The 23,922-nt window shown below is 45.7% G+C and overlaps 1 protein-coding gene across 3 annotated transcripts in view; it reads left to right on the forward strand.

Annotated features, from left to right (window-relative positions):
* The first annotated feature begins 1,365 nt into the window (after positions 1-1,365).
* The window catches only part of MKX (mohawk homeobox), a 63,611-nt gene continuing 41,054 nt past the window's right edge, over positions 1,366-23,922 (forward strand). For 2 of the 3 annotated variants that reach the window (XM_080916708.1, XM_080916710.1), the window contains exons 1-5: positions 1,366-1,480; positions 3,479-3,748; positions 5,365-5,524; positions 11,839-11,995; positions 12,406-12,741. In XM_080916708.1, coding sequence (XP_080772834.1) covers positions 3,561-3,748; positions 5,365-5,524; positions 11,839-11,995; positions 12,406-12,741 — 841 coding nt within the window. In that variant the 5' untranslated portion in view covers positions 1,366-1,480; positions 3,479-3,560. Of the gene's footprint in view, positions 1,481-2,655; positions 2,777-3,478; positions 3,749-5,364; positions 5,525-11,838; positions 11,996-12,405; positions 12,742-23,922 lie in introns of those variants that run through there. The other variant, XM_080916709.1, reaches the window with a different exon arrangement.

The raw sequence follows: 23,922 nt of genomic DNA on the forward strand, positions 1-23,922 counted from the left end.
GTCAGATTTGTCCCTGAAGTTTAAGCCGCTGAGGTCGCGTCTGTGAGTTGGAGCCTGCACAAAAGGCAGCAAAGCGGTACCGCCAAGGAACATCATCTAACAGAAACCCGGGAACAGCACGAAAAGCGATCGATCGATTAAACCCTACTGCACATCTGCCTGGAGCACAGAAATGAAAGGCCGGTCCCCTTCCTGATTTAGATTGTGCCCTGCTGAGCTTCTTGCAACTAATTGAGGAGTTAGCAACTTTGAAGAATCAGGGTGTGAGATTAGTCCTGGAAATACCAGCTTTATTATATATTTTAGCCACTTCTAGACCACATAAAAGGCAGATTCTTAGCTGGGGCGCTACATTAGCCACGTGTGGCTATCATTAAGGAAGAAAAGTCCAAATGATGCCAATTCTTTCAGGCATTTTCTTTTTTAAATCTCTAGCTCCTAAAAGACATAGCTGGTACCAAGAACAGCGGGGGCCCAGCCACCGCGCAGGAGGCTTGGTGCAACACCTCCGTGATCCTCTGAGCTGTCACTATTTCTTGAAGCATCTCCCAGCCAACTGCGCAGTCTTTGGTAGACTACAAATCACTCCTTAGAGAATGTGGTAGCCATTCTTTCTCCTTGTTCCATGACTTCAGTTTCTAACCGTGGGGTGCACGTAGGTTCAACTCTCCTCGCACCCGGTCTTCTGCACACCTGGCTATGGTGGCACAGGCACCCGGGCTCTCCTTCCCCATCTCTGCCTTCCTGCATTTGTACCTCTGCAGTGCGTTTCCCCGGAAGCGGACACTTGCCTGGTCTTGACCTCCACAATCTGGACTCGGCGGGCCAGCCCTGCGACATCAAAAGGGGTTCCCAGGCTCAAGAAGCTCTATAACCTCCAGTTAATCAGGAGGGAAACACCTGGGGCGTCTCCCCCACCTCCTCGCTCTCGGCCTCGCTTGGTGACATTTCCGGCACTAGGAGCAGTTAAGACACAGGATTTGCACCGCAACCTCGGTACTGTTGACAGGAGCCCCAGGCTCCGGGCAGCTTCTCCAATTACTGCCCTGAGCGCTAGAGGAAAGAAAGAACCGGTCTTGCTGGGCGCTGCTAGGCGAAAGCATCCGGGAGCCGTGTCCCGCTGGGAGGCTGCGACCGCCCGGGGCTCCTGGCGTGGCCGGCGGCTGCGTCTCTGCGAGGGGTTAACTGCAGCTCCCGCGGCCCGGCGGGCGCGATCGCTTCCTCTCTCGCCGCCCCGGAACATGGATACCGCGCCTGCGGGATGTTCGCGGGCTGGGTCGAGCAGTCGGGAAACATGAGAAGGCTTTGGTATTCCGGTTCCCGGGCCGCGCGCGCCTGTCTGGGTAAATAAAGCCGAGACGACGCCGGTGGCCGCGGTGAGCGCGTCGGAGCCTGCGCCGAGAACATGCGGCGGGGATGGGAGTGTGCCTAGTCCCGAGACGGGACAGCCAGCCACTGGCTGCGGGCTCCGTGGCCACAGGTACGGCCCCGAGTCCCCTCCCCGGAGCGCTCACCGAGGCTGGGGCACCGCTGCTCCCCTGCTCTCCGCACGCCCCTGCTCTGCCCTCCCCTCCCCCACTTCCTCTGAGGTCTAGTGGGGGACGCGCCCCTAGTGTCCGTCAAAGCTAGAGGGTGGGTATGGGAAGTAGCTAGCGACCCACCTGGCCGCCCTCGCTCTGCTTTCTAATTATCCGCGGGGCAGTTCTGCAGGGATCGCGCTCATCAGCACTGCTAGCAGCGAATCTGGGTAAGTTTAGGGCACAGGGGCTGATACAGGGTGCTGCGGACCTCTCACCGGAGCCCAGGAAGAATTAGGAACCGCGGGTCTCAACTGCCTCTTGCCTCACACCCATTGCAATGGTTCATGGCTCTCCTGCCACCGCGCCGCAGTCGCAGAGCTGGAGCATGACGGTGTTTGCAGACTGTGGGAAAGGTCTAGGTGGCAAAGCTCACCAAGGCTTTGCTTGGGAAGGCTCGCTGTTGGGTTTAGGGCTAGGCTGGTGGACAGAGGTGGGATGGCGTGGGGGAAGGACGCTTGCACCTACAAAGGCGTGGGCGCCTATCATTTGGGATGTGGGCGCCAGGCTCCCAAACTTGCTTTGACGCTTATCTACAAGGCTGGGTGCGCACTCCAGGCCCGTACCTGCCTGCGCAGGACTCAGCCCTAGGGCACAACACCGCGGCCACCAGAGGTCTGACTTCACTTTCTACACCAACACTGACTGGCGCCCCCCTAGTTGCTGTGGCTTGTCCTAAATGTCACTGTAGCAGCCACTGCAGTGACGGGGGTTGGGGGGGCGTTGGCGAGTGTAGGCGCTGCGTACTCGAGAATATCTCTCTGTGTGTGTGTCTCTGTGTCTGTCTGTCTGTCTGTCTGTCTGTCTGTCTCTCTCTCTCTCTCTCTCTCTCTCTCTCTCTCTCTCTGTGTGTGTGTGTGTGTGTGTGTTTTGAGGGGGTGCTGGCAGGGCCGTGTGAGCAGCTCTGAGTAGACTGAGCTACCCGGAGTTGTGCGTGAAGAAGAGGGGGGGTTGGAAGGAGATCCTGCAGGTGGGTATGTCCCGATTCTCACTAAGGTTTACAGTTCTGTGGCTGTTGTGCCTTGCTCTGATGTCTGCTCCTAGCGGGCTGAGGCCTCGAGGCACCCCAACTAAAGAGGTGAGCCCCGGGCTGTCCCTGAGCCCACAGTCTGAAAAGTGTGCCTGTCTCTGCCAACCCGGAGGCTTCCAGCGTCTGAAATGGGATGGAATTCCTGCGGACTGTAATCGCCAGGGACACAGTACGTGGCACCTTCGCTCGGAGTTCCCTAGCAAGATTTTGTGTGTGTGGTTTTTTTTTTTTTTTTTTTGTGGGGGGGGGAGTCGGTGACATTTGTCCTGAGACCATTTATTTTTCAGATTTGGGGTTCTCTTCCTAACTTTTCATTGCCCTTATCCCACCGGGAGAGTTTAGCCAAAAGACGCCGACGCAGAGTTCTCTGTCATATGGTCCAGGATCTAGAAAACATGAAAATCCTGACACCAAAATCTAGGGCGCATTGACGCGTCCTTGTGAATGCAATTATCCATTCACTTTATATCCGCTCTTCCTTCCAACCCTGGATACCCAAATAAGAGGCTTTAATCTGTGTGGTACTTAAAGTACATCCCTTGTGGGTTCTGCTGTGCTGTCCTGAGTGTCTTTCTTTGAGATCGAAAGTTCCTTTGGAAATTGCTTCTCTTCAGTAGGCAGATTATTTGTTTGGAGTTCCTAGAGGTGTGGGAGCTTGATTGATCAGAGGTGCAGGGTAGGGGACTGTTTCAGGAGTGTTGTATGGGTGTGCAGGTAGCTCGGTATGGAAGAAGGGTGATCCTTGGTCACTAGCCGCAGTACAGCCCCTCCCCTCAGCTCAGCCCCCCCAGCAGCACAAGTTCGGGGCTCCTCAGTTGCGGGAACCTGGGCGCACTCGGAAGTAACGTGCTGCTGCGTCTTGATCTTCCAGAACCCGAGCCCTGCTGCGGAGCTCCTGGTGGCCGGACTCCGAGGCGCTGCGGCAAGGCCGCGTGTCCCTGCCAGCCCTTACCATGAACACCATCGTCTTTAACAAGCTCGGGGGAGCCGTGCTTTTTGAAGACCGAGGCACCCCAGATCGCGAACGTGGCAGCCGGCCATATGGTGGCGTCCTTAACAATCCACACACAGGCCCAGAGGTGGGCATTCCAGACGGCCCGCCCCTCAAGGATAACCTCAGCCTGAGACACCGGAGGACAGGGTATGCTCATGCCCGGGGCGAGCCGCTAATCCGAAAGGGTAGGGGCGGCTAGAAGCGGGTAGGTGTGACAGGCTCAGGAGGCGCCAGCTTACACCAAGAGGGCAGATCTCCGCCTCCCGGACCCGCAAGCCCGGTTCTTAAGGATTCACCTTCGCAAAACTGGGAGGATTAATTCCTTAGAACAGTTCAAAGGAGGCTCGATAAAAATTGATTTGGTGTCCAGTCTTTCCGCACCTTGGGGTCCCTGGTACTCGGGGACCCGACATAGTTTCTTGCTTCCTCTGCAGTATAGCAGGAGCAGGTTGAGTGAGCACTGTGCGCTGTGACAAAGTGGAGTCAAACAGATAAGGTTCCCAGGTGAGACCTCTAGAGCTTCCTTTTCTGTCACCGGAGGATCTTGCCCAGGCCTGGGACTAAGTGTTAGGAAGACGGACTCCTCCAGGGCGTCCTTGGCGCACACAGCTCGGCGGGGCCCGCGGCGAGCCCGGAGAAAAAAAGCTGCGGACCTGGAGGCTTTCGGTTTCTGGAGCTAAGAGGGTTGTCGGGGTCCGGGAACTGTTCTCCAGTCCCGGGGTGTGCAGCGCACTGTGTGCCGGGTCAGGTCCTCGCGACACCTAAAGCTGCCCGCCCTTCCAGAATTGCAGCACCAGCAGCTTGCTTTGCAGCGCGGCTGGATGGTAAAAGAGATTAGGTCGTTACGGGTGCAATTGCATTTCAGTTTGAAGAAGCTCATGCCTTTGAGGCAGGGGCGCAGTCGCACAAGCGGGAACCCGGGCTGGGAGCGCTCGCAGATGCGCGGCGACACCTCCCGGAGCCTCCCGGGAGCGCAGCACCCAAAGCAGGCTCCAGAGCCAGCTGCTCTGCGTGTTCCACCTAAGGGTCTGCTTTCCTGAGGTCTTTTTACAAACCTTTAGCTGTCAGGACAACGCTTTGCGCTTTTCAAACTCTTAAAGAGGGAAGGGCCTTAGAGCGCTTTGTAGGGTCTGCCCTTTTTCCAGCTTCTCGCATTTTCAGAGCATTAAATGAAAAACGGGACTACACAGAACCTAGGCAGTCATCATCTTTTGCATTGTTTCTGACACCCAGTGTGTGTTTTCTGACCACTGGCGACCCACAGCCCCAGGATCTGAACAAAAGAACTTGGAGGTCCGGCTCTCGCCTGATGCCAGAGCCACTCAATGGCTTGAAGGAGAGATCTAAGAAAATGTCAGCTCTGGGTCCAGATCTACAATCTAGTGAACAGTTTTCTACGTGGCGTTCGTCCCTACCCCTACACCCCTGCCTTAATGGCATCAAAATACCCGCCCCGCCCCCCCTTCAGGCCCTGCATTTGGAACTTGATTCCTTAGCCAACTGGCTATTGAGAAAAATGCTTAGGAGTCGATGCTCACACCGAGAAATTGTGGGGTTTTCTTTTCTTCCTTTGCCCTGACTCTGGGGGCTGTTAGAGTTGAGGTGTAGACACTCTGGGTTGCTGGGCAGTTGTGGGATGGGGACGCTCTGCCCCTAATCCCGGGCTGGGTGCTGACATCACAGAAATGCAATCTACCACTGAGGGCCTTCAGGCCACCCACAAGGTTCCGCTAACTCGTCCATCTCCTCTCCTTACATCCCAGGGCCCGGCAAAATGGAGGGAAGGTGAGGCACAAGCGACAGGCCCTGCAAGACATGGCACGGCCGCTTAAGCAGTGGCTTTACAAGCACCGTGACAACCCGTACCCGACAAAGACTGAGAAGATACTGTTGGCCCTAGGCTCGCAGATGACGCTAGTGCAGGTAAGACTCCTCCAACGTGGGTTTCCCCAGTGGCTGCGATTGCGCCTCATCCTTCCTAGGATGGTGCCTTCGAGTTCTGAGGCGGGTCCAGATCTTGCCTTCTGTTGCCACAGAGGATGAGATATAGGCACAGGTACCAGGTCCTGTCTTGGAAGACGGATTTTACCCGTATCAGTCAGCCCAGCGCGAATGATTGGGTCCAGCAGGAGTTTCCATGATGCATGGTTGTGGGTGGAGAGAATGGAAGGCCAGGTGCAGTGTGATACAAGATGGATAGGAATCTGGATTTAAGAGCCGTGATGGATAAGGATGGTGTACACACTGTTATTTCCCGTAATTAGTGTGTATCAGTTACCAGGAAGTCTACTTAGAGCACAGATTGCTGTATTCTGCGGGGGCTTACCATTCCTGATTATGTAGTTCTGGGGCGGGGCCATAATGTGCATTTCTAAAGAGCTCCCAGGTGATGCTGAGGACACTGCTGGTTCGGCTTTTGGGAGCCTGCAGGTGCATATTGGACCCTATTAAGTAAAAATAACTATTACCCAGAGGTAGGTCAGAAAGCAGGCACGGTGGGAAGGGGCTTTTAAATGCTGCCTCGTGTGGGCACAGCTGGGACCCAGCACTTTGCTTTCTGTTGGGCTAAGAAGAGAAGAGTCCAGATTGTGAGTGGCTGGTTCATGTTGCCAATCATACCAGCGTGTTTCTTTCTGATGAGCAAGCACTGCTTTATATTTAACTAGCTTTTTTGAGCACAGCCAGTATTCTGAGTTCTCCCAGACCAGTGAGCAGTACAGAGCAGTTACTGTTTTTACCGAGGTGAGGAAGCTCCAGGCAGAGGGCTCTAGATAACACATCCCGGATTAAACGCTTTTCCATCACACTGCAGATTTCTTTACGAAAATGCAGTGATGCAAACTTTTGTGTTAACAGATTCAGAACAAAGATTCCACAGGGTGAGCTGGAAAGTTCTTTATATTACAGTAGCTCATGCATGAAAGTTTGGACATTTCATAAAATGTATGAAAAGAGGATATGGTGAGATCCAGGCTAAAACTGCACTCGATAAAATAAAAATCTCTTTCCAGAGTATTTAAGAATTACTGGAAAGTTTGACAAAGCATTCGTGTTGGCTTGTAGCAACGCTCCACAAAATTCTACCATGTATTTTTCTGCTTATTTTCAGAATAAAGTTTTAGAGAAAAACATCTGCTTTCCCTTCCTATTAACAGGAAATTGTAATAATGGTGATTTGCCACAGCACTGGAGGCAAAAAAAAAAAAAAAAATTCTGTATTTTTGGCTTGAGATCTATTTAGCACAAAACTGTGAACTTTGCAAAGAGCAGTTTCTAAATAAGTCATTACAATCAGAAAAAAAAACTTGACTTATGAAAATAAATGCATATGCTCCCATGTCAACTTAAAGAGGCCTGTTACTTGTTCTGGACGTTTGCGCACGTATGGAGGTGTTTGAAAACTAGCAGTGAGTTTAACAATAATACAGAATATTGTTTCGGTTATGTTGTGGTCCACTGCGGTGCAAATGTAAAACAAGTCTATTTGACAAGTTTTAAAATACAGCTTCTAGTGAGAAATTTAAACTATTATATTTTAATTGTTGTCTTAGAAAAACTGCAATACGAAGTTACAGTTTTAATTTTCTGATGTTGTAGTTTGCCAAATATAATGATAATTTTAATACCAAGAACTGCTTTCACACTTATATTTTGGTAACATTGTTACATTTTTTTAAAAAAGAATTATGTGAAATTTTTGTTCAAAATGTTTTGCTCTTTTATACCGTTGAGAATAAAAGATATGTAATTCTTAAGTGGAGTGAATATTGTTTACAATAATAAATAATGCATGTATGACAGCGGCTTTTTAATTATTGTCAGTATGATAAATTTCTTGAACTTGAATGTGATAAGTGGAAAAACTCAAATGCATAAAATTACCACCCAAGAACCTTATTTATAATCTAGTTTAGGTTCAGCTATTTTCAACATTTACATATGCACAATGGCGTATGTAAAGAACATACGTCATAGGCATATGTTATACCCACACATCCACCTATCTGTTTTTATATATAGGAATTTATGTACGTCAAACATAGATTAAACATCCATAGCATAGTCCAATTTTAGAAGCTGCATACATTATGCAAATACTTTACACTTCTGGAGGCCAAGTGTAGATCCGAGTCAAGTTTTTGATCCCTGAGTCAGTCTTTCCCTGAGCCACTTTCTCCCGTGGGGCCAGCCTTCTGGAGAAGAGTAGTTTTCTCTCCCTTACAGGGTTCACCCCACAGCATGGCTTGTTCCCTGCAGCACACTATCCCTACGAATAGCTCTCTTCTGGGAAAAGACATCAGAGCCAGGCATGGCTTTCCTGAATGATTCTCTGGCTGTTCTTTAACTCTGGTTGGTTTTACAATACTGTAGGAAAGACACTTGGGGCAGCTTCTTAGCTTTGTCTTATAGGATGATGACCAAGTAGGCCCCGCTTTACTTAATTGTCTACAGATATGTCATGCACACGTGTGTGCGGGCAGTTATGGAGAGCTGCTTTGGTTTCTCAGTCCTTGGTTCATGCCAACCTGCAGGGCCTCCTCTTGCTTCTTCCTCAAGCTTTATAGCAAACAGTCTATCCCCAAGACTGTTTCATTTTTCAACAAGAGGCTCTGAGTTTGGACACTTATTCTGAATTTAACATTTTTCTCTGAGTAGGTGCCAGGCTTTTCCTACACAGAATTTTAAGTTCCTTTGCTCCTCTTACGCTGCTGAGGAAGGCTGTGAAGCCTGCTTTTCCTCGCCTCCCGTGAAGCCTAGAGGGAAAAAGGCGGAACTGTGTGTTAGTACTTTCTCTGCTACACAGAATTCCAGAGGACATTGGTTAATACCTACAGTGCCCGTCCCTGGGAAAATGGAACAGGGATGAGTGACAGGTCATGTGACTCATTTGTTATTCATTGGCCCTAACATTTTGGCCCTAATTTGCTAGGAGGCTTTAAATCCTGTTTGCACGTGGCATCATCCTTCTGACATCCTAAGAAGCATTTTGATCAAAATTAATGATTTTGTGGCAGGCTTTGATGTCAGGCAAACAAAATATTGTACTGGGTGCGGCTCCCATCATTAACTCTGTCCATGTGTTATAAAAATGTGCTGTGTACTCCTTGAATAGGAATAGCTTTGTGTTGTTCTGTAGCGGTAACAAGTAGTGTGAGATTTATTATAAGATTTGTAGCTCACCAAGGAATAATGACCCGGTGTCTGGGCCTCTTCCAGGACTAGCATTCACATTCCTGTGATGTGAACACTTGGTAAAATCACAGACTACAGAAATTTTGCTTCCAATATTGGCTGAGCTGCTTTTGCTGAAAGTCGAGTATTTATTCTAAGGCGGTACTTGCAATATTCAACAAAATCCTCCACGAGGCCTTGCACATGGTTCCGAGTGCTGTAAGAATGGAGAGAAGGTCATTTAAGTTCATAACTCGAACTAAGCTTCCTCGTGTTATGTGTTTAAAACTGGACAGACTCTAGCCCGTTCCTCTGGGTTCACACTGCAGTTTCTCTGTCCACACGACAAACCTGAGCACCTCTGATGAAGATGGTAAAAAGCAGTTCTCTAGCTTCTAGACATCCGGCTCTGTAAGCCTTCATTTTGAACTATGGGGTTTTAAAGGCACTTCTGGTGTTTAAACGCTGTTCCAGAGCCCACTCTTGGGGAGGGAATGTGCATGAATATGAAGGAATCAATCGGAAGCAGGCGTAAAATGTAAAAAATGTGAGCTTATATTGTCATTGTCAGTGACTCAAGACATTTCCATTCCGTAAGGAAAATTGCAAAAAATGCAAATTCATCAACCGTCAGTACCCCTGCTGTGCACGGAAGTCAGTATGAAATACGTCAGCCTGCACCTAGCTGTTAAGATGTACCGTACATTTCTGTTGCTAACGTACAGCAGCGTATGCACAAAGCATGCTGGGCTTCAGCTGAATTTATAGAACCAGCTTAGAAAAAGCTTTTGTTAGATAACCTCGATTATTCTGGGAATTCCCCAATGTTATTATAATAGGTTAAGTGCTATTAAAAGGTAGATGCTCCCTAATTGTGAGAAGTCAATTAATCCCCATGACATTTAAATATCCTTCCATTTTTATACATTAGAAACATAGTGAACTAATGTTTGCTTTTTTAACTAGAAGGCCATTTCACTCTTGTTCTATGAAGTGTCCTGTGAATTATTGGGTTTTACTCTGCATCATGTGGGTATAAAGCAAGCAGGCCTAGTCACGTGCAAATGGGTTGAAGGAGGGGTGAGAAGGAGGCAGGCTGGACAGAGGCATTGCTCCTTTGTGCTGTTTGCAGGCATCAAACCCAGAGCTTTGCATTTGCTCTGCAGCTGCTCTAACAACGGCGTTCCGTCCCGGCCCCTAGATGGATATGTGAAGGTCAGAAAAAGTTGGATGAACTAGGTCTACGTGCCATGGCATGTATTTAGAAAACTCAGACCAAGAAACCAGGCCACTTTTCGATGTCCCATAGTCACAGGACAGCAGGGCATTCATGGTGACCTGAGGAAGTGAACTGACTAAGTCAAAATAATGCATCGTGATTGGATCTGAGGATAGTTGCCAAGATCCATATAAGGGAGCAGAATAGAGGCGAGGGAACTTTGGAGGATGTCTTTAAAGTACCTAAGCCACAGCCAGGGCATTTTGTGACTCTGGGCAGCAAGTGAGAAAACCAGAGGCGAACAAGAGACCAGGTGTTCCACGGTCGATGGCTTCCACGGTCAATGGCTGCCTGGGGTTGCAGATGATCACTTTTATTACAGGGCTTCAGGTGAGCGTGTGATGTTTGTAGAGTCACGTGTGTTGACAAGGCTTTGTCAGGGCCTGAACTTCACAGCATGGTGGGTGTGGAATACCTGTCCCTGTCTCTCTGCTGGATAAACACTCCTGAAGGTGCCTGTGTGTGCAAAGGAAGGCCTGAGAATTTAAAGACCCCCTGATAGCTCAGCTTGACTGGAATAGAAGTTGATGAAGGCTAAGGTTTTGGCCATGGCCTGGTAAAGTGTGAAAGGGCAGCCATGTTGGCAGAAGGGACAATATGAGTGTGTCAGTGTTGAAGTTGTGTGGATAAAACAGTACATGCTAGACATGTGAGGAGGAAAATGTAATTTTGCTTTTTAAAAGCAGAAATCACAATAGTTTCATATAATAATTAGGAACCAAGCAATTTCCAAAGCTACTCATTGGTTAATTATACCACTTATACCGCATTATAAATACCTGAAGTGTATTTTATAAAATGATTAAGAAAGAAAAAAAAATCTCCCAGTGAAAACATTGTTACACAAACCATTATAATAATAGGAGTTTGTGTTCTGGGACAAATCCACAAAAAAAAAATTATATTTGTATAGTTTATATTTTTAAAAGCAAATATTGTTCTTTTAGCTTTTATTTTCTCTGAAACAGTTATATGCTGTTGATATCCTGATATTTTATGAGGAAAGTACATTTCAGCCTCTAGGAACTCAATGGCTCCTTGAAGAAAGAGTGAAAGTAATTTTTTCTTTGCTTTCAAATATCTTTCTTTTTTTTATGTCTGCACTGGTGCGCATACGAAACAATGGACTTTCAGTTTCAAGCAAGATGTCCATTGGTCTCTGTCTCCTCGCCGCTCTGCTTGCCCTGCCTTTGGTCTGTTTTAGTTCCTCTGTTAGTGTCCTGTCTCCTTAGCTGGCCTCCAAAGCTTGGCCCTCCACCGCCTTCATTAAACCCTACCCACAGGCAGCTTCCGCCTCCCTCTGAGCCTGTGAGTCTCAAACCTCACCTTCACTCTGTTTAAGTCTCATGTGTGCCTTCTTTCCTCCTGTTGGGTCTTCATCCCTGTGCTGCCCTGGTACCTTAACTTAGACATTTCCCAAGCAGGACACAACGGCACATCCTCAGAAGACTCTTACTTTTCAAAAATTCAAGAAAACAAGTCAGTCCACTCAAAATCATTAACTTTTCTACTCCCTGTGCTTGGGGAGTCTTGTGTTGTTTGTCCTTCCACTCCCTCTCCCCCCCTTTTTCCTCCCCCCATCCCCTGTCTCTTTTGAGATGACACTTCCCACTGTTCCCAAACCTGACTCTAAAACCTGCCCTCAAGTGATTTTGCTGCAGCCTCCGAAGTAGCTAAGACCATGGGTGCATACCAGCAACCCTGGACTTGGGTCCTTTAAGAGAAAGCAATTGCATGACCACCACGTTTTAATGCACTGTTAATTGGAAAACTAATGCCGTTTTAGGTGTCAAATTGGTTCGCCAATGCTAGACGCAGGCTGAAGAACACTGTCCGGCAGCCGGATCTAAGTTGGGCCTTAAGAATAAAGCTATACAACAAGTACGTTCAGGGCAACGCCGAACGGCTCAGTGTGAGCAGCGAAGACGGCTCCTGCTCTGAAGGTTTGTCCAAGTTTTTTTGTTTTTTGTCTTTCCCGTCTTTGCTTGGCTATTGCAACAAGTTTGCCCTGGGTGCTGTCTTCAGACCCTACAAGATATGGTAGTCCACAGTGGTTTTCTTTTGCATGAGGCAACTTCATCTTTATAGTTTTATGAAGCAACAGGAGTTATAGCCATTTCTGCTGTTTATAGATCTGTCATGTAGGGGGAAGGCATTTTCATCTAAATAAAATACTCAGGGCAATTACACAGGCTCCTGCTTCTCCTTACGTAAAAATTATTCATATATAAAAATAATCTTACATGTGGCATATATTCTTCTGTTGTGTATATTTTTAATGACTGCGAATGACAGTTGAGCAGCTGGGGAAAGTATGTGCAAATATGAGTTGGTGACATTTCTCCCCTCTTAGATGGAGAAAATCCCCCAAGAAATCACATGACTGAAGAGGGCTATAGCACCCCCGCCCACCACACTGTGATTAAAGGGGAGAGCCCAGCAATAAAAGCTGTCGGGAGACCGGAGTCAAGGGCAGCTGAGGACTATGTGTCACCGCCCAAATACAAGAGCAGCTTGTTGAATCGTTACCTTAACGACTCTTTGAGGCACGTCATGGCCAGCGGCACTGCCATGATGGGGAAAACGAGGCGAAGGAACCATTCGGGATCTTTTAGCTCCAACGAGTTTGAAGACGAACTGGTGTCTCCATCGTCGTCGGAAACGGAAGGCACCTTTGTCTACCGCACAGGTGAGCACATGCTTTGTTGTGGCCATGGTGACAGCATGGCTGTGGAAGACAGATAAAAGCTGGGACATAGAGGTTCCCCGTAACAGATACAAGAAAACCGTAATATGTGGATTGCTATGATGGGAAACTGCTGGTTGGTTTTTAACCGGCAGTAGGTACATTTGTTAGTAGATGGTGGTCTCAGAGCCTTGAGACTCTTTTCTTTAATAGTAAGAAGCATCTTCATGTTTACTGATAACTTTAGTCACAATGACGTGACATCAATGTCTCTCTTTGCTGTGCATTTTGTACGTGCAGCTGTGCTTGGGCCCATGCGTACCAGATGCCTTCCTCTGTGACTTTTGGCTTTATTCCCTTCAGCCTTGGTTTCTGTCAGAACCTAGATTTAGGCCTGCGGCCAGTGAGACACAGAAATATTCCTGTCTCTGATGCATGAGCCCTGGGCCACAGGCACAAGCCCCCATCATTATGACTCTCTTTATGTGGGTGCTGCGGATCGGAACTCAGGTCTTCCTGTGCGTGAAGCAAGTTTTCTTGCACCCAGAGCCATTCCACCTGCATGATGACAGCGGTATTGAAAGGATGTATATGTTCCCTTCATGAGTAATCCATATGGGGGAGAGATGTGCTGGACTGTGGCCAGCCATGCAAATGTTTCCTGTTCCTTCTTGTCTTTTCCATGCTTTGCTGAAGTGGTAGGAAATTAATATAAGGTAACGGAGGGCCGGTGTTTCCAGAGGGGAAAATGCAAGCCTGGATCCAATGACTTTGGAAACTTCCCTTTCATTCCTGGAATGTACACATGGGGTGATAAGTAGCTTTGAAGATTCTATGTTCATGCCAGAAACCGTGAGCTGGTTCTACTTGTCCAAAGCATCCAGATGGAGTAGCAGGTTGACCAGTAGTCTTGACTTCACCTCAGTAAGATTTATTTGCATTTAAGAAGTATTTGAACAGGGTTACTTGGGAAGAAGGGATGGGTGAGGTCTTTGTCTGGCTCCGAAAAATGACAGCAGATGAGCCTTAATGTTAGATCTGGAGACAGGAGAGCACTCAACTTAGCCCAGTGAATACCATGAACACACAGTGGCTAATCATTGGCTGAATAGCACAGCTGGGCCTGCACAAGTGGACCCAGGAGGGGCACCTCTGCCAGTACCACTAATCACTGCCTGTAGTTACTCTACCATTAATCAATACCTATAATTATACTAGTACCACCAACCAGTGCCTGTAGTCATCCTACAGTCAACCAGTGCCTGTAGTTATCCAACCAACAACAACCAGTACCTGTAATTATCCTACCACCAACCGGTACCTGTAGTTATCCTACCACCAACCCGTGCCTGTTGTTATCCTACCACCAACCCGTGCCTGTTGTTATCCTACTACCTCCCATTATTTTCTGTAGTTAAGCTACTACCATTGACAATAATAGTATTTCCTCCAAGAATTTGTTGATTCCATGTGGCCAACAACATGGCAGGTGTGACATCTAACTTACAATTTTAGAGAAGAATGAGGTAGAAAATTCCCTGTCCCTGGGGACTTTTCCAGTCAGATTTAGCTCAAGTCCCTTTTTCATTATAAAGCTCATTTTTCAAAGGATGTCATAGGACAGGGACCAAGTCAGAAAGACCATGAGGTGGAACTTGCTGCTGAAATAAATGACGCAAGCAATCTTCGTGGAGACGAGCAGGCATATGATGGCAGGAAGAGAAGATTGCAGCCGGAGATGCTATCCTCCATCAGCTCCCGTGACAAGGACATAGCTTATAAATGTCGGGCCTTCTCTGTCTACTGGGCCCCTTTCTTTCTAATCATGGTGTTGGTCCAGCTCTTCTGACTTAGCCAGCTACACTGCTGCCACTTGACGAAGTGCCAGTGAAACGCCTGGCTCTGCTACCAGCACTGCAAACCTTTACACAGCCTGGTGCTCGGAGGGGCCCGAACAGCGCACTAACTCCAGCCTTCGAGTTGGTTACGGGAAAGCTCAGGCGTCTGCAGGTGTGAACAGAGGTGCAGCTCTAGTGTCAGGACGCCCTTTATACCCGAGTCAACACATTCTAGTTGCATTTCTAGCTCCCACATGTAGCAATACCGAGCACTCAAAAGGAGGGACTGGATCTAGGATGAAGTTAAAATAAAAAGCCACTTAGCCAGTAATGAAAATAAAGAATCAGTATTAATATCTGACCACTGTGATCTGAACGAACAGAAGTTGAAATTAATTCAGACTTTTAGAAATGTTTTTGGAGAAAGAAAAATAATCTAAAAGAACAAGAGTAAAAAGGAATAAAAATGAAAGTTAGAAAATAAATGAACCAAAAGTTTGAAGGCAGTAATAGATAAACAACAACAACAGCAAAAAAAAAATAATAATAATGGTCACAAATTAAAATTGGAGATGACAAACAGGGGTTCAAACATGCTTAGTTATTAAGCAGAACACACACACACACACACACACACACAAATTATCATGAAGGGGCTGGGAGATGACTCTGGCTAGGGCATGTGCTATACAAACAGGAGGAACATACTTCAGGTCCCCAACCCCACATGATGTCTCTTGGGTTTAGTGCTTCTCCTAAAATCTCAGGAATTGGAAGGAAGACAGAGACTCCAGAGAAAGCCAGCTAGTGACACACGCTGGACCAACAGGCTCTGGTTCCAATGGAGAAGCCCTTAACAGATAAGGAGGCAAGTGATCGAAGGTGGCTCCAGGTATTAACCTGTGCTAGTATATGCACACACACAGTGTAAACACAGGGGAATATGTGCAAACACATACACAAGCACACACACATCATGAAGAGCTGGGAACAAATGTTTAACAGTATACATCTGTAACTGAGTATGCGCAATACATTTATATTAATCTTACATGATAAACCCATAAATAAGGAAGCCTTGTAAATGACAAATAACTCAGGAAAAATTCAAGCTTTTAGTAAATACAGTGCCCCAAAATTGTGGATTGGTGGAGCCATTGGGCTTTTTTTTTCTTTTTTTTAAACTTCGAGTAAATAAATCCTCTGCTTTACACATTTTCTGGAATATTTAAAATCATAGAAAATGTCTCCATTTAAAATTTAATTGTAGTCCTAATCTCAGTCCAGATAAAATAAAAGTCTCTTTATGGCACAGAGCACTGAGCTAGCTGGAAGACTTTTTACAGGTTAAGCCATTCGAACTGCAGAACCTTGGAATAGTTATAATAATGCGAACAAATGTGGTGCAGTGAGGGGTTTTTTGGAAGAAAAATGCAATTAGTGAGTGAGTTAGGTAGCAACTGTTTATTTAGAAAAAAATTTATCTTATAAATGTGTTTGTGTTGACCAAGGTGTTGAGCCTTTTGAAAATGCATGCTCTTTTCAAAGGTGACAAGATACACCATCAGAAGAAATGCTGGGCCTGCAGTTGATGCTTTTAGATTTAGATATATTTTGGCTGTCTATTTTTCTTAAACCATCCCATAAGTCCTTGGTCCATATTAAGTGCTGTCCATTTGCCAAGATCTCTTTAGAAATAAAATCCACTCTTCAGTTGTTCTGCCAGCGTGAAGGCAACCCAGATGTGTAAACTTTTCGTGTGTGTGTGTGTGTGTGTGTGTGTGTGTGTGTGTGTGAGTATGTGTGTGTCTGTGTGTGTAAGTATGTGTGTGAGTGTGTGTGTGTCTGTGTGTATAAGTATGTGTGTGTGAGTGTGTGTGAGTGTGAGTGTGTGTGTGTGAGTGTGAGTGTGTGTGTGTGTGTGTGTGTAAACTTAAAAACAACCTGCTTCTTCCCTCTTGATGCACGAGTGGATAATTAAGAGGGACTGAGGGCCTAAGAGTGCTGTGCGAGGTTTGGAGCCAAATAGTAAACGGCTGTCTTCAGGGGGGACTGAGCGACAGCCCTGCCGCAGCCAGGCTACCTCGCGTGGAAAGAGAAGCGCGCAGTGCTTTCTGAGTAGCCACTGTGGCTTTCCTCGGCACCTGAGCCTACTCCAAACTCTTTTATTTCCATCCGGTTAAGTCTTTGTCCTCATCAGAGCAGAAATGTTTAAAGTCAGCCATTCACTCAGTCCCCTACCCCACGGGCTGTAGTACAAACATTTTAACTCCATTTTAAAAGACCACTTGAACAGAGATTTGCTCATTTGTCTAAGCTAAGCAATTATATATCTCCCTGTCCTCCTTTTTCCCCTGCTACTTAAGAATATACTTCATTAAGAACAGTATGGAAGCTGGGGTGTGGAAGGATCTCAGGGCACTTAATTACATTTCACAGATCTGTTTTATTTTGTTTTAGTTTTTGACAGAGTCTTTCTGTGTAGACCAGAGTGGCCTAGAACTCAGTGCTCTGCCTGCCTCTGCCTTCTGGGCGCTGGGATTAGAGGAAGCCCCACCATGCTCAGCTTGGACAATTCTTATTAAATCATCAGGAAGAAGAGAGGATCTGTGGGTTATGAAGTAAAAACCATCAATACAAAGATGTTTTGTTGACCTTTATGTGAACACTGTTTCCCTGTATTTTGTAGTTTTGGACATTATGCCAAGGCCATAAAAGGTCTTTAGTAAATACTCACTGAAATATTTTCAATACAGCTAATTAGAATTCCCAGTGTTCTAAATGAATTAAGTGGCCCTGAAGGCAGCCACTCAGTGAGTCCCTGGGAAGAAGTGCTGTGAATTAACAGTTACGTGTTTTCATCATGTTGGGCTGGTGAATAAGAATGCTCAGGACTTGCTGGAGTGCATTTCTGTTACAATCTGACACCCAGTGCTTAGAACGCCTCAGAATTAAAAGTCTCCAGTTTCATTTGTTCCTCTGTCCAATCTCTTCCTCATATTCTCTACATGACACCAACTAACTATGCCACCTTATAAAACAAGTCTTCATTAGGCCCTTAACTAGATTTAAGTTTGACTCGTGCCTCAAAACCAAACCTATTGAATTTTCTTCTCTGTGGAAACAGGGAAGGAAATTCCTCAAAAGTGTGGTGATTGGAAGGTATCAGGAAGCCTGGAAATAAAATTTAAGGACTTCTACTTGGCTGGAAAATAAGGTGTGTGTTTGCATGTATATCTGTGTATTTGTGTCTGAGCGAGTGTTCTCGGCTCACCACGGAACCTCTTTGTAAGTGACTGGGACATACGGACATTTCTCTGAGCTCCACTGTCAGTATATAATTCATCAGTGTAACCTGCTCCCAAGAGGCTGAACATTTTAACTTACTTTAAGATGACTTAATTAGACACATCTGGCCTAGACAAAACAAGCAGGCCACTGGGACTGTGAGATGTGAATTAATCATGTTTAGCCTTTCCTGTGCTTGACTGAGGTGAATGTTCCCAAATAAAAGGAAACGTTTGATGGAGAGCAAAATGAAGCCATGCCCTGATGTAGGAACTATTTGGACAGTCCGCCATGGTTGCAGCCTTGGAGCCAAGGCGCTGGAATTGCTGTAGAGGCACACAGAAGGTTGTGGAGGATAAGGGCCTTTGCTGTTGTTGATTTTCCATAGCTGAAGGTAGCCCTTGAAGGGATAAGATGTTCTTTTCTCTCTCATTTCCTGCACACTCAAGTATTCCAGAATTTCAGCTCGTGTCTGTAGTAAGGTCCAGGTGTGCTAGGGAGCCCAGCAAGCCATTGGGTAAGCCTGGGGTGTCGTCTAGGTTCATACACTCTGGTTCTGACAACCAATGAGTTCTGCTCTTCGTAAGTCTGTCTGTCCTTCCCAAGGTTCTCCTACTTATACCGACATTATATGGGGACACCACAGGCCATGAGGGCCAGGAACCCTGTGCTTTGGCCCAGCCCATTTCTCAATGAACCTTGTTGTGTAGATGAACCAGAGGAAAGGTCTTAGAAGGCACCTGAACAGGCATTTTCCAATGGCTAAAATCAATTATAACAGGTCTGCAGCAGTAACTTCAGATGGCATGTGCATGTGTGTGTGTGTGTGTGTGTGTGTGCGCGCGAGAGAGAGAGAGAGAGATGTCCATAGTAAAAAGCACACGTGGCAACCAAAGAGCAATTTTATGAAGATTGAGTCTCTCTTTCTGACTTTTTGTGGGTTCTGGAGTTTGAACTAAGGTTACCAAGGTTGAGGTGCAAGCACTTTTACCTGCTGAGCCACCTTGCCAGCCACAAAGTGTGCTCTGAAATGCAGGCACATTCTTTCTCTCTATTAGGGAGTGATTCCTAGTGACTTCATGCATTAAATTCTCGGAAGCCCTGAATGGGTACTGTATTGTTGAGTTTTGACAGGCTCCCTAGCACTTCAGATAGTAATATATTTGGTATATAAATGTTTCTTAAGTGAATGACTTGGTATTTTTATGATTTAGTGTGTCCTTAAAATATTGACAAACATTTAGACGTGCATAGGTGTGTGCTGGTCCCTATTTATCATCAGAACAAGAGAAATTAAAAAAAAAAAATTCTGAATAAGTTTCAGTTAATAAAACCCCAGATTCCTTAGTGGATATTCTCTGTATTTGCATTTCAAATGTTATCCCCTTTCCCCCTAATCCCATCCCTCCTCTGCCTCCACTTGTTTCCATAAAGACACTTCCTGATGCCAGACAATGCTATCCTCTGCTACATATGCAACTGGAGCCATGGGTCTCTCCAAGTGTGCTCATTGGTTGGTGTTTTAGTCCCTGGGAGTTCTGAAGGGTTTGGTTGGTTGATATTGTTGTTCTTCCTATGGGGTTGCAAACTCTTTCAGCTCCTTCAGTCCTTTCTCTAACTCCTTCATTGGGGACCCCATGTTCAGTCTAATGGTTATCTGCAAGCATCTTCAACTGTATCTGTATGACTTTGGCAGAGCCTCTGAGGAGGCATCCATATCTGGCTCCTGCCAGTAAGCACTTCTTGGCACCATAAATATTGCCTGGGTTTAGTGGCTGCCTATGAGATGGATCCCCAGGTAAGGCAGTCTCTGGATGATCTTTTCTTCAATACCTGCTCCTCTATTTGTCCCTGTATTTCCTCCCATGCGTGCTTTATTCTTCCTTCTAAGAAGGACAGAGGCATCCACATTCTGCCTTCCTTCCTTTTGAGTTTCATAAGGTCTGTGAATTGTTACTTAGGTATTCTGATCTTTTTGGGCTAGCATCAACTTTTCAGTGAGTGCATAACATGTATGTTCTTTTGTGACTGGGTTGCCTCACTCAGGATAATACAGCTTCTAGTTCCATCCGTTTGCCTAGGAATTTCATGAAGTCATTCTTTCTAATAGCTGAGTAAATCTACTTTATGTGTAAATGTACCACAATTTTTGTATTCATTCCTCTGTTGAAGGACATCTGGGTTCTTTCCAGCTTCTGGTTATTATAAATAAGGCTGCTATAAACATGGTGGAAAATAAGTCCTTGTTATATGTTAGAACATCTTTTGGGTATATACCCAAGAGTGGTATAGCCGGGTCCTCAGGTAGTACTATGTCCAGTTTTCTGAGGAACAGTCAGACTGATTTCCAGAGTAAAACCCTAGATTTTTAAAGAAAGATATGTACAATTTTGATACCAGAAAAATCTTAGATAAATTCAAGCTCCAAAGCAATTGTGAAATGAAAGCAATGGGATTTAAATAAAAACGAAACTTTCAGGAAATTCATGTGTAATAAGTAGGAAAGATTGGCTGGTTTGAAGAAAGCCCATCGATGAAGAAAACATGTAGCAGGTGTGTTTATCTTCATGGAGTACACGGTCTTGGAGACTTCAGGGACAAAGTTAGATGAGAACAATTCATTTAAGCTCTTCCTTCTATCAGTCTTAGAGTAGCAAGAATTCAGAACACAGTTTGTCCTTTGTAAGAATGACTTTTTGGAGTTGAGGGTGTGGCTTAGAGCACACAGCTGTCATCTGTGAAGACTTGGGGGTCTGTGCATTCCTCACCCAGACTGACTTCAGTTACATCTCAGAACAGGAGAAAGGTCTTGCAGAAACTGTACATTTCTCCCATCTTGTATCTTTAAGAATGAAGTGTCCATGCATTATATGTGTTTTCCTACTAAAAAGAGTTTGATGGTGCAGAACATTCTCTCTGTTTAGTCCTGATTATTCTGCTGGGGTCCGCCAGCAAATCCAGCATGACTAGTTTCTCATGCTCCAACTTGCCCAGAGACAGTCACCTCCTGAGTCAATTCCTTGGATGTGCCATGTCAGTATGTCTAAGACTGTGTCAGTGTTTCCATTAAGAGACTTCATTCGCTGGGGTTTCTAAATAAGTCATTAAAATTCAAGCCAAATCCAAACCCTGGTGTAAAAGTCTTTCACCTTGCTTTATGCGTAAGGGAAATAGGTCAGTAACCCCTCTGATTCTAACCTCAGTTAGGTGCTTAAACTCGCTGCACACCAGTGAGAGTAAATGACACTCACACCACCCCCAGCCTGACACTAAAGAAGATGTTAAACATGTTTACTGTCTGTAAAATTTAAGACGTTTGTGTAATGACATGACCCCCATCTGTCTGTCTGTCTGTCTCTCCCCCCACCCCAGTCCTGTCTGTTTTCCCCTGTCTCCCTCTCTACTTCCTCTTCCCTGTTTGATCAGTTTCCCCATTCCTTTTTTTTTTTTTACCTTATTATTTTATTAGAAGCATTTTGACATTTTTTTCTTGTTTGCAGAGAACAGTCCACAAAAATTATACATGATGGTTGGAAATGACACACACGTTACTTCCATCCTTCATGAAGGGAAATATAAGTTAGTTCTGCTCACTGTGCTAAAGACATTTCTGCCTGTTTCTATACAGAAAACGCTAGCACAGGACATGAGGAATACTTCGTGGGCCTTTGTCAGTGGCAAGCATTGCACTTATGCGAAATCCTACTCCCCTACTTTGTCTCCTAAATTCAACAGACATTTTTCTCTCTAAACATAGCATTGGTGCTCTGAAAGCTTTACTCTGGATAAATGTCTACCTTCTGCCACCCCTGAATATTTTGATCCTTTGACATTTTAAGGCTTCATGTTCTTGTTTCCTGTGATTGATTAGATCATTGAGAACTCTGAGTCTCCAGGAAGCAAAGGTGGACTATAAATATATTTACCCTAAGCAATATTTTTTCTCAGAACTTCTTTCCTTGTGTGTGTGTGTGTGTGTGTGTGTGTGTGTTTCAGGTTGATAGAGGATGGTATGTTTCAATAGCAGGTATGTGATGAGCCTGTCCTTCCTCCGTGATGATTTCATTCGTTTTCTTAAGTGTGATACACCAAAGAGTCTGGTGGGCATAGACTTTCCTGAAGAATCCTCAAATTCCATCTCTTACTCTGTGATGAAGAAATGGCTTTGGGGGCTTCATAGGACCTGAAAGGTGCTTTTTTACGTAGGAATAGCTTAGACTAATTGCTTTGGGAGATTCCAGGTACTTGGTATTTGTTTAAGAATTCTTAAATCATTAGTGTTGAACTTTTGAGAACTTAGAATGAGTAGGTACAGGTACATTTTTATCGATTTCATTGTAATTCAAAATCATTTATTATTATTGTGTGTGATAGGGTGTGCATATGTACTCAAGTCAAGGTGTATTTGTGTGTGTGTGTGTTTGTGTGTATATGTGTTTGTGTGTGTGTATGTGTGTGTTTGTGTGTGTGTGTGTGTGTATTTGTGTGTGTGTTTGTGTGTATATGTGTTTGTGTGTATGTACATGTGTGTGTTTTTGTGTGTGTGTGTTTGTTTGTATGTGTGTGTGTGTCTGTGTGTGTGTTTGTATGTGTGTGTGTATGTATGTGTGTGTGTGTTTGTATGTGTGTGTGTGTGTATGTGTGTGTGTGTTTGTATGTGTGTGTATGTATGTGAGTGTATGTGTGTGTGTGTATCTGTGTGTGTTTGTATGTGTGTGTGTGTTTGTTTGTATGTGTGTGTGTTTGTGTGTATGTGTGTGTATTTGTGTGTGTGTGTGTGTGTGTGTGTGTGTGTGTGTGTGTAGGTTAGGACAATTCTGTGGGTCTGATTCTCTCCTTCCATGTTTATGTGCTCACGCTTAGCTTGTCAGGTATGATGGAAAATGCTTTTGTTCATGGAGCCTTCTTGCTGGACCGAGTTCTTTCTTTTAATGACTACTGTGGAAGGTCTTGTTAACATTATAAATTGTAGGTTGTGATGGCCTGTCCGTCTGTCTCTGTCTTTCTGTCTTCAGTACCTGGGGATGATCTGCAGTTAGAAAGAGGAAATAGAAATTGTTTGTAGATCACTAATAGTTAACAGTGTTAGCTGGAGGTCTCTGTGGAGTGTACACATGAGCTTGCTTGTAGCAGCAATGGCATCGAGCACGTGGGAGGGTATGGTAGCTTTTGAAAGTGATGAATATCATCTTCTGTCTACCTTTGCATTGTGGGATTGATACTAGGAACAACTCCAATCCTAAGAGCATCCTAACTTGCTGGTTCTAAGATGTGACTTGGTCTCGGGGTTAAGCAACAATACTGCTCTTCTGCTTCTAGTAATCTTGACACTTCTCAGCCAGACAAATGAATGAATCATGACTACTGGTCCAGTACAACAGAGAAGTTCATGGCACCCAGGCCTCTGTAAAGAAATTTCTTGTGGGCACTTCTTCAGGTCATATGGAGAATGCCCCATCAGGTCTGTCTTAGTCGGGGTTTCTGTTCCTGCACAAACATCATGACCAAGAAGCAAGTTGGGGATGAAAGGGTTTATTCAGCTTACACTTCCACATTGCTGTTCATCACCAGAGGAAGTCAGGACTGGAACTCAAGCAGGTCAGGAAGCAGGAGCTGATGCAGAGGCCATGGAGGGATGTCACTGACTGACTTGCTTCCCCTGGCTTGCTCAGCTTGCTTTCTTATAGAACCCAGGTCTACCAGTCCAGGGATGGCTCCACCCACAATGGGCTGGGTCAGGGATGGCTCCACCCACAATGGGCTGGGTCGGGGATGGCTCCACCCACAATGGGCTGGGTCGGGGATGGCTCCACCCACAATGGGCTGGGTCGGGGATGGCTCCACCCACAATGGGCTGGGCCCTCCCCCCTTGATCACTAGTTGAGAAAATGCCTTACAGCTGGATTTCATGGAGGTGTTTCCTCAACTGAGGCTCCTTTCTCTGTGATAACTCCAGCTTGTGTCAAGTTGACATAAAACCAGCCTGTGCAAGGTCAGTTTGTGAACATTTTCTTAGATCAGACTGGGAGCACTCCCCCAGGTCACATTGGGAGTACTC

Source organism: Micromys minutus, assembly GCF_963924665.1.
Source record: "Micromys minutus genome assembly, chromosome: 5".
Taxonomy (NCBI): domain Eukaryota; kingdom Metazoa; phylum Chordata; class Mammalia; order Rodentia; family Muridae; genus Micromys; species Micromys minutus.